Source organism: Muscardinus avellanarius (assembly GCF_963383645.1).
Source record: "Muscardinus avellanarius genome assembly, chromosome: 16".
Classification (NCBI taxonomy): Eukaryota; Metazoa; Chordata; class Mammalia; order Rodentia; family Gliridae; genus Muscardinus; species Muscardinus avellanarius.
The window spans coordinates 16,982,730-16,993,040 of NC_137802.1; the positions used below are offsets into that span (position 1 = coordinate 16,982,730).

At 50.4% G+C, this 10,311-nt stretch overlaps 1 protein-coding gene across 1 annotated transcript; it reads right to left on the reverse strand.

Moving 5' to 3' along the window:
- Positions 1–2,594: 2,594 nt before the first annotated feature.
- On the reverse strand, positions 2,595–9,965 carry LOC308275078 (polyunsaturated fatty acid (12S)/(13S)-lipoxygenase, epidermal-type-like; the record flags this gene model as incomplete). Its single annotated transcript, XM_080713096.1, has 14 exons — positions 2,595–2,774; positions 2,874–3,041; positions 3,125–3,224; positions 3,590–3,712; positions 3,808–3,977; positions 4,148–4,234; positions 6,343–6,552; positions 6,644–6,787; positions 7,825–7,985; positions 8,683–8,786; positions 8,873–8,995; positions 9,071–9,152; positions 9,310–9,511; positions 9,831–9,965. 14 exons carry the CDS (start codon positions 9,963–9,965, stop codon positions 2,595–2,597), a joined length of 1,989 nt encoding a protein of 662 aa, XP_080569222.1.
- Between the last annotated feature and the right edge of the window lie 346 nt (positions 9,966–10,311).

Genomic DNA, 10,311 nt, shown 5'->3' on the forward strand with positions numbered 1-10,311 from the left:
TGCTAAAATTATTTGTAACCTCTGGCAATCTTCTGAGTGGACTTTTGGGTCTTCTAAGTAGAATTCTGTCATTAGTAAACAAAGATTTTCAGTTCTTTCCCTATTTGTATTCCTTTGATTCTTTTCTCTGGGCTTATCACTGAGGTAGAGGTTCAAGCACTGTGTTGCATAGGAGTGGTGATAGTGAGCAACCTTGTCTTGTTCCTGATCTTAAGCAAAATTCTGTTTGTTTTTCCCATTCATAATGATGCCTGTATGATTCTGAGGCAGGTTCCTTCTCTGTCCCTAATTTCTTTAATATTTTTATGATGAGAGGGTGTTGGATTTTGTGAAATGCTTTTTCTGCACCTACTGAGATAATTATATGTCATTAGCTCTATTAAGGTGATGGATCACAAGTATCGATTTGCACATGTTTAGCCAGCCTTGCACCCCTGCCATGAAGCTCACTTGGTCATTGTGCACTATTTTCATGATGTAGTTTTGAATGCTAATTGCTAATATTTTATTAATAATTTTTCATCTATGTTCATAAATGGCATTAATCTGTAATTTTTTTCTCATGGAATCTCTATTTGGTTTGGGGAGTAAAGTGATGCTGGTTTCATAGAATGAGTTTGGTAGAATTTCTTCATTTTCTATTGCATGGAATAATTTGAGGAGCGTTGGAACTAGTTCTTCTATAAAGATCTTGTAGAATTGACTGAGCCTGTCTGGGCCTGGACTTTCCTCTGATGAGAGACTTTCATTGCTGTTTGGATCTCTGCCTCCTACTAGACTATCTAGGTTTTCTCTGTTCTCTTGGTTCACTTTATGTAGTTGGAATTGCAACTTTACTTTAAAGTTCACTTTATGTAGTAGGAATTGCAACTTTCTTCTGTGTTTTCCAGATTATTGGCATAATAATTATTCGCAAAATATTTTCTAGTAGTGTTTTAGATTTATAAGTTATCTGTGGTGACATCTCCATTTTCATCTCTTATCCTAGAAATTTGGGTCTATTCTCTCTTTTTCTTTCACTGGCTAAGAATTTACCAATTTTATTTAATCAGTTCAAAAAAATCACCTTTTGTCGTATTGATATTCTGATTCTTCATTAACTTCTCCTCACTTTTGATTGAGTCCTGCCTTCTGGCTTTGGAGTTAGTCTGATGCTGTTCTCCAAGACACTGAGGTGCAGTGTTAGAGTGCTAATCTGACGTCCCTTTGCTCTTCTTATGTGGGTCTCAGTGCCCTCAGTTTTCCACTCTACGCTTCCTCTGTATGGCCCATAGTCTTTGGTAGGTTTTCCCTCTTTTCATTTGATTCCAGAAATTGTTTAACTTCTCCCTGAACACATCACTACTTAGCCCTTCCCCAATTCAAACCCATCCCTCCCTCTCCTCCTCCTGTTTGGCTTGTTTGTGAATGTGCATCCTGGACAGCAGGGTATTTTCCACTTCTCCCCTCCCACCTCCCTCAGTCCTCCTCTATGTTTTCTCCTTCTTTGTCTAGAGCTCCTCCTATGATCCTTTTTCTCCCTAACATCTGCCTTTTTGGGAGAAGATCCGATTTGATTTACTTTTGTGACTGGTTAATATCACTTAGCATAATGTTTTCCAGTTCCAACCATTTCTCAACAAATAACATAAGTTTGTTTTCCTTTATGGCTGAGTAAAATTTCATCATGTACATAGCCCATAGTTCTGTAACCCATTCCTCGGTTGATAGTCATCTAACCTGTTCCATAGTTTGGCAATTGTGAATTGTGTAGGTAAGAACATAGATAGACATGCATTAGTTTGGTAGTTTAGTTTTCATTATTTTAGGTAGAAGTGGTATTGTTGGATCATAAGATAGGTTCATTACAGGTGATATGTCTGATGTTAAGGTATCAATGTAGCTTTTTCTGTCGTGTGTGTGTGTGTGTGTGTGTGTGTGTGTGTGTGTGTTTCTAGCGTTTCAACAAAAAGGCAGCCTGCCTCTGAGCTAAACCCCCAGGCCAATTTTATTTTTATTTTGAAACAGGGTCTCACAGCCCAGCATGGTGACACAGGCCTGTAGTCCCACACTTGGGAGGCAGAGACAGCATGATCCCAGATTTCAGGACAACCTCAACAAGCAGGAGCCTCTCAACAATCTAGCAAAAACTTTTTCATAAATAAAAATAAAAAATAGTTCTAGTGGTGTGGCTTGAAGGTAGAATGGCTCTTGGTTCAATTCCAAGTACCAAAAAAAAAAGAAGGAAGGAAGGAAGGAAAGAAAGAAAAAAAGAAAGAAAGAAAGAAAAAAAAGAAAGGTAAAAAAAGAAGATAAATAATTCAGGTGTCTTTTCACACTTCACTCAGCACATATATACCTTCACTATTTAATCAGACCTGCCCTTTTGTCCATAAAGTGGATCCTTTGGGGAAGAGAAGCAGAGAGGGATGGGAGGCTGAGGATGCCACCGAAGGAGGGCAGCGTAGAAGATTCTGGGCTCCACCCTGCAGAGCGCAGCTCTGAGGACAGCGCTGAACAGCTTGGGCATCTGTCCAGCAAGGGTGTGCACAAAGAGGACAGGGGGACTCAGGGCTGTAGGCACAGTGAGCTTGGGCACAGGTGGGGAAGCCCTTTCAGATGGTCACACTGTTTTCCACCACGCTGGGCCTCAGGTACTCATAGGGCAGGTCCAGGCCTGCATTTCGCAGCTCAATCTCCTGGTCCATGGCAGCCAGCTCCTCCTGGAATCGCTCCAGCACCATCTGGGGTCCATCACCTGAGAAGTACTTCTCCTTATGCTTCCCCAAGGCCACCTGAGGGGCAGGACAAGGGGGCTCAGCTCATGAGCCTCTCATCTGAGCTGCCCCCCTCCTTAGGCTGCAGCCTCCCCAGGATCCCCACGTCGCTCTCACCATGACGGGCTGGCGTCTGCCAAGGAACTTGGTGAAAGTCTTTTGTATTCGGGCCTGCTGGAGGTCAGGCAGGGACTCCACTACGTCCTTCTCCGTCACGTCCTTGGAGACGGGTGGGGGCTTCCGCATGGTGCACGGGCCATTGGGGACCCAGGAGTACCAGTCCAGCTGCAGTAGGAAAGGCGCTCAGAAGCCCAGGCATGGGAGCCCACCTCCTACACCCCAGGGGCCCCGGGGGTGTCTCCTGGTACCTGGCCCAGGTGGGCAGAAGCATGCTGAGCAGTGCAGGTGAAGATGCACATGGTGACCAAGTGACAGAGCTGATCCCGGGACTCTAGGGAGACCGGGAACCTGGGTGAAATGAGAATGATCATTGGAGACCGGGACAGGAGGCCGATCTCGCTCGGGAAAGACAGTCCTAGGCAAATAAAAGAAGTTGCTCCAGGGCCGGGCTCTAGACTCTCCGGTCACAGAAGGCGCACACAGGTGTGCAGCTCTTGGGATGTGCCTTGGAACTGTGGGGAGGACAGGGACGAGAAGGAACGCCCAGAGCAGCCCAATGCGATGGTGACCCTGTGCTGGAGAGGAGAGGACTTCTGCCCTCTGGGCAGGTCTGGGAAGTCCCTGCTCCTCAAGAAAGGACATCTTAGCATGTTGTGAAATGAGGGCTGCTCCAGATGGGGGGAGACACAAGTCATGGGAATGCCCATGCCTACCCCCGGTCCTGGGCTCCCTGCAGTCCAACCTCGGTGATCTCTCTGCACCAGGCCTGCAGCTCCGGGTCATGCTTCACGGCCGCGTCACTCTTGTAGAAGAGCTTGACCAGCCCTTCCACGTACCTGCTCAGGGGAAGAATGTGCTCAGGTTCAGGCAGCCAAGGAAGGACCTTCTGGACCAAGCCCCCCTCGTTCTCTCGCTCTCTGCGCCCCCTCACCTGCTGATGATCCCCCACAGCCTGAGGGCGTCTTGCCCATAGAAACAAGACTGCACATCCAGGAGTCCACGGTCAGCCAGGTCGTAGGGAGGGCAGAAGGAGCGGTAGGTCAGGCGAGCTGCGGCTCTCTGGAGAATGTCCACGTGGCCCCCACTACCTGTGCTCACCACCTGCGGACAAGCCCAGCCAGGTGAGGGAGGAAGGGCTGAGGAGCAGGAGGCTAATCAGGTGCCAGGTGGGTCAGGGGGAGGCCTTTGGTGGAGGACAAGGTGAGGGAAATGATCCCTGGGACCCTCCCGACATCCAACCCTCCTCCCTCTTTGCCCATCCCTTTCCATACCAGGTCAAAAATTCCAAACTTAGAAACAAGATTATTGCGGGCCAGGATGTTGATCTCCATGGTGTAGCGGAAGTGGGGAATCAGGATCTGATCACAAGGAAAAGACATCGGCAAGTAAGGGGGATCCCAGAAGCCATACGGAGAGAGGAAACCAAAGGAAAGAAGAAAGGTGTGTGTGTGTGTGTGTGTGTGTGTGTGTGTGTGTGTGTGTGTAGACAGAGACAGAGAGGAGCACACCTTTAGGCCCAGCATTTGGGAGGCTGAGACAAGAGGATCACAGATTAATGGCCAGCTACAGCAATTTAGCCAGACTCAAGAGTGATTTAGCAAAACTCTTTTCCTAAGTTAAGAAAAAAATAGGGCTGGAATGTGGATTCGAGTAGACCATGCCTGGGTTCAATCACCATCACCAAGTTTTTAAAAAATGAGGAGGCCTGAGGGAAAGAGTGCGTCTCTCTGAGACTAGAAAGCAGTCCCATGGTACTGGCTTGGGTGAGGTTAAGATGTGGGAGAAGAGAGAGAGAAATATCTCTATCTTCTCAGGGCCAAGTGTGCTGGCGCACTTATAACTGCAGTACCCGTGAGGCTGAGTCAGCCAGCCTCTGTACTTAGTGAGGCCCTGTGTCAAGATAAAGAATAAAACAGGGCTGAGGGTGGAGTTCAGAGGTAGAACGCCCCAAGTTCCACTCCCAGTACCCCCAACACAAACTATTATACATATATGTATAATGTATATATGTGTGTTTATATTTATGTCCATACATATGCATACATACATATCACCTCGGGATCTTCAGGTCAAGGTTTTAAGGGTTCTCATTGCCCAGTTTCATGTGCTTTGTCAGCACGTTAGGACTCCCCAGTCTCACACCACAAAAGTGAGCGAGTGAGACCCTTCTCTCCTGGCTCCCCAGGGCGTCCTGCAATTTCTCTCTCACCTTCATCCTTGTAATCCCCCACTGCCGCCGTCCTAGTAATGTTTTTCTGTGTCTCTCGCACAAGCACGCTCAGTGTTGCCTAGGCTGGAGAAGACCCCTCCCTGGGGCCCACGCCCCCCAGCCCCCACCTCAGTTTCTGCTCAGCCCACAGCAGGGAGGCTCCCGGCCCCCCACTCCTGGAGATGGCTCTGGTCCATGTATTAACCAGTGACTTCCATACTGACAAACCCAGACATCCCTTCTTCGTGACCATGTTCTCCTCTCAGCAGCATTTGAGATGATGTCCCGCCTCCCTGTCGAAGCACTTTCTGCTCCTGGCTGCCACAATCACACTTTCTTGTCCCCATCTCAGTGGATGTCCCTTCTCTCGTTCCTTTTCTCATTCCACTTTCTCCTCCCAATTTCTAATGGATGGAGGACCTAGAATTACATCACAGGCCAAATGTTCTGCTGCGGCTCGAATCCCTAGTGCAATGGCTTTAGAGACTTCTGTCTCCCTATGCCTAAAATCTATGTTTCAGCCTTTCCACAATTCCAGGCTCATTCGCTCTGCTGCCCTCTTGCCATTTTCTTTCTTTCTTTCTTTCTTTCTTTCTTTCTTTCTTTCTTTCTTTCTTTCTTTCTTTTTTTTTTTTGTGGTACAAAGGGTCCTGGAAGCCGTTCTACTTCCGGGCTATACTTTCAGACCTATGTTTTTTACTTTTTGTTTGGAAACAGGGTCTCCTAAGCCAGCATGGCTGGCTTCTAACCTGCACGATCCTCCTGTCTCCACCTCCTAAGCGCGGGGATTACAAGCGTGCGCCACCATGCCCGGATCCTCTTGCCATTTTCAAAGCCAGGTCTACAGGTATTGGAAACTTGCATGGCCCCCTTGGTGCCCCTGCTTCCACCTGGCCACCTGGCTTGCTCTCTCATCTCTACACGCCTCTCCTCCTACCCAGCACTCCCTCACTCCAGCCTGTGCTCCCTGCACTCACCTGCCGCCTGCAGTCCCCATGTCCCTGCAGTCCTCCCTCTGCAGTTCTCTCCACGCCTCGCACCCCACGTGACAAACTCCTGGTCAGATCTGTTCTTACACGTCCCCTGACTTGTAGCAAGTGTGTGCCTTGGATGTGTGTGTGTGTGTGTGTGTGTGTTTCCACACATAAACTAAGGTTGCTGCTAACATAATACCTTATAGAATCAGCCCCTGCACCTGAGGCTAGGGGTGTGAACTATTAAGATGAGTTTTCTGCAGAGTAACAGATGCTGAGGTACCTTGTAGACAGGATGCAGGCTGGGCAAGCTCCTCATTGTGGCCACAGATATAACCTCGGCCATCAGATGTCCCCTTAACAGATGGGACTCTAACTGGTGCAGCTGGAAGTCAGCACTGCGGACCCAGATCTTGGCCAAGAGCCAGGCCATGGGCGGATCTGAGGGCAGGAAGAGCAGAGGTGGGGGGCATCCATATCGAGGAGGCTGGAGCTGGAGGAGAGAGCACACGAGCTGAGGACCGCTGTGTCTGATTCCCTAAAGGAGACCCACATCCAGGGAAAGGGTACCGGGGCCCTCGTACCTGGATGACCATGGGTAAGAGACTCCCATCAGGCTGTAGCTTCAGCATGACCAAAGGGGCTGCCACGTATTGCTGCTTAAAAATGATGACATTGGGCTTGACCCCATCCAGCAGGGAGAAATCAGCTTCAAACAGAGTGTGAGCCTGTAGGACCCATGGTCGGGGGAATAGAGATCAGAGTGGCTGTAGAAGGTCCTTCTCTCATCGGAAAAGGCAGTTCCTTCTCTCTCCACCAAGTCTTTTCTTGGGGCAGGGAATTACTGTGGATTGGACCCCAGACTGTTCTGCCTCTGAGATACTCTCCCACCCCTATTTATGTTTTATTTTGAAATGGGGTCTCACTAAGTTGCTGAGGGTCTTGATAAGTAGCTGAGGCTGTCCTCAACCCTGTGATCCTCCTGTGTCAATCTCCAAGTCCTGGGATTCCAGGCGTGCACCACCACAGCCTGCCCAGCCAAGCCCTTTACTTTAAACACCAACCACTTTCCCTAGAACCCAAGCTCCAAATGAAAGGTTTTGTTCCCAGTGTCCTTCATCAGACTTCAAGCTCCTACGTGAAGGTTCTGGCTTTCATCGCCCACCTCTGCTCCTAACCAATGGCTTCTTTTATTCCCTCCTCAGGCTTTAGCCAAATGTAGCACAGAAGGTTTTCCATACCCCTTCCCCCAAATAAGTCTCTAGTGCTCTAAGGTTTCCTGTAGTCTTGGTCTTTTCTTTCTAGTCCAGAAGCTCAAGGAGCCCCGAGGCTCCAGCCCTTCCTGAAGGCTGAGGCTGAGATTCATCTAATGAAGAATGAACAGTCCGCCTCCGTGGCCAGAGGGTAGAAAAGAAGGAGACTCGCGAAGAGACTGCATAGCTCCTGGTTCTCCACCAGGGCAGACCACCCTCCCTCCCAGCCCCGGGAACATTTTGCAAGGCCTGGAGCACTTTGAGGTTGGCACAACTGAAGGGATGCTCCTGGGATCTAGCAGGTAAAAGCCAAGAATTGCTGCTAGAATCCATCAATACACAGGACAGTCCCCTACACCCAAGAAATTGTCTGGCTCATAATGTCAGTTCTGCCAAAGTTGATGGGCTCTCAGTGCAGAGGGAAGAGGACAGGTGACAGGGGACATGGGGGAGGAGGAGGAGAGTAGGGGATGTCCAGAATGACTGCAGTGGGGTTGACAGAGCTGGAGCACCTGGAGCTCTTTCTCCAGCTGCCTCCGCAGGTCTTCCATCTCTGGAGGCAGGACCAGCCGGGCTGGGATGCTCTTAGAACGTCTCAGGAGCATGGGGTTTGCGCCGTTCAGGAACTGGTACCCAAAGAGGGCGTCTTCCATCCAGGAATCACAGACCCGCGCTGTGGACATCAGTTGGGGGCACAGTATGGGCTCTGAAGTTTCATCTCAATGACAGGGCAGCCTCCTTCCCATTCTCGTTCTTTTTTTAGATTCCTGGGTTGGAAATCTGTATATTGGGTCTCTTTTTTGGTAGTGGTGATGGTGGTTTTGGTTTCTTGTTTGTTTTGGTTGTTGTTGTTGTTAATGATTTGTACCAGAGATTGAAACCAGAAATGTTTTACCTCCGAGCTACACCCCCAGCCTTTTTTTCTTTTTCTTTTATCCTTTCTTTCTTTTTTCTTTATTTCTTTCCCTCTTTCTTTCTTTCTTTCTTTCTTTCTTTCTTTCTTCCTCTCTCTTTCTTTCTTTCTAATGACACTCATTTTTTCCCCAGGCATTCTACCTCAGAAGTATACCCCCAGCTCTATTTTTTAAATTTAGAAACAGGTTCTCTCTAGGTTGCTAAAAAGCATCACTAAGTTACTGAGACTGGCTCTGAATTTACTATCCTTTGTCTCAACTGGGATTACAGGTGTGTGACAAGTACTGACTACTTTTTGCTTCTGAAATTGGGTCTTACTAAGGGTCCTGGTAAGTTGCTGAAGTTGGCCTCCATCCTGCAGTCCTCCTGCCTCAGCCTCCCGAGTTCTGGGATTACAGGTGTGCACCACCCTGCCTGGCTTTGTGTGCAGGATTGGGGAAGTTGTGGTAACTGACCTGCCAAAGCTGTCTTTCCACGCGGGAATACTTTTTTGTAATCTTCCAGTCTTTGAACACAATTTGCAAGATCCAGTGTCCCCTTAATGATCAAGCCTTTCAACCTGTGCAAAGAATGTTGTACAAGAGGGTCAAGTAAGATGCGATGCTGCAGTGGGAAGGAAGCCCACGGGGTCAACCCGACACTCACTCTTTGGCCAGAGTGAGGGTGAAGTCTAAATCCTTATCCTCTAGGAACCGCTCATCCCTGGGAAGGTCCCACTGCGTCTTCCCAGCTACCGGCAGGATTAACCCTTCCTTCCAGGAGCCCCACCTGGAGAAGAGTTGGTGGTGAGCGAGGCAGCGGGTGTGTGGACTTCGGGCAACGGGAGCTTTCTGTGGGACTCACCGGTACACCTTCCTTCGGTGCTCCAGCTCCTGCTCCCGATGTTTCTTGAACAGGTCCTGGGAGTCGTCACTCACGGTGTGAGCTGGGCGAGGGGACACAGGGCACATCGCTTGGACGCCCCTCCACGCAGACGGCTGCCTTTGCCTCCTCCCCTCCCCTCCTCGACTCATTTCTCCCTTTTCTATCATAGCACCCGTGCCCAGGACTCCGCTTCTCCAGCTGTAGCCCGTGCTCCTCACCCGTGCCCTCAGGCAGACATAAAATCCCATCGTCCTGCACCCAGCGGTAGCACGGGAAAAAGGCCTCGCCCTGGGTCCCGGGACCCTCCACCGCGACCCATTTGCAGAACCAATCAAAGTTCAGCAGGCTTCTGTGCTTGCGGAGCTTCACCAGCAGGAGGCGCCCGAGATGCAGCGGGACTTCGATCTCCAAGTGTGTATCCTGCGGGACACAGTTCACCTCAGAGGCGGGTCTGGAGCCTTGTAGGCATTAGTGGGAAGCCAGACCAGCTTACTTACCCTCGGGGAGGATTCTGAGCGAGCTGGCGGGGGTTGGGGGGCAGGGAGGAGGAATAGCCTAGTCTGCAAGGCTCCTACCCAAAAGCCCAAAGAGAGCCTCTGGACCCTCTTGATTTCCCTGGAGCTACAGGACAGGCTTCCTGCGCTCAGCTGCCTCCTGGCACCCTGTCTCCCTAGCTCCTCACGGGCACCCAGGCTCCTGCGCCCCTGGCTCTCCCTGTGGGGCCGCGGTCTGCACCCACCTTTCCCCGTAGCGGCCGCAGCACCTTTCCGAGGTCCGCCTCCCCGTGCTCGCCCACCAGCCACAGTTGCACCAGGTTGGTGGAGCCAGCCAAGAGTGAGTCCCCGGTGGCCACACGGACCCTGAACTTGCCCATCTTCCCTGAATCTCAAGGGGACCTGGGCGAAAACCCGCAGTTATGAGGACCTGAGACCCGCCCCCAGGAGGCCACGCCCAGATCCCAGTCCCTGTGGTCTTGGGTTCCCTGGTTGCCACCTCCACCTCTCACCATAGATTCCTCCTCCATCCATCAGCTGTCTGGCTCACTTTGTCCCCGCCCCCAGGGTTTCTCCCAGCAACCCTGCAAACTGCAGGTGTGGCCACCCCACCTTCATCTGCTTGGCAGCATCCCTCAGCGCTGCCTGAACAGGCCTGAGGCAGCTGAACACCAGCCTCACTCAGCCCAATTCTGGTGAAAATCAAACAGTAAAAAAAGGGATTGA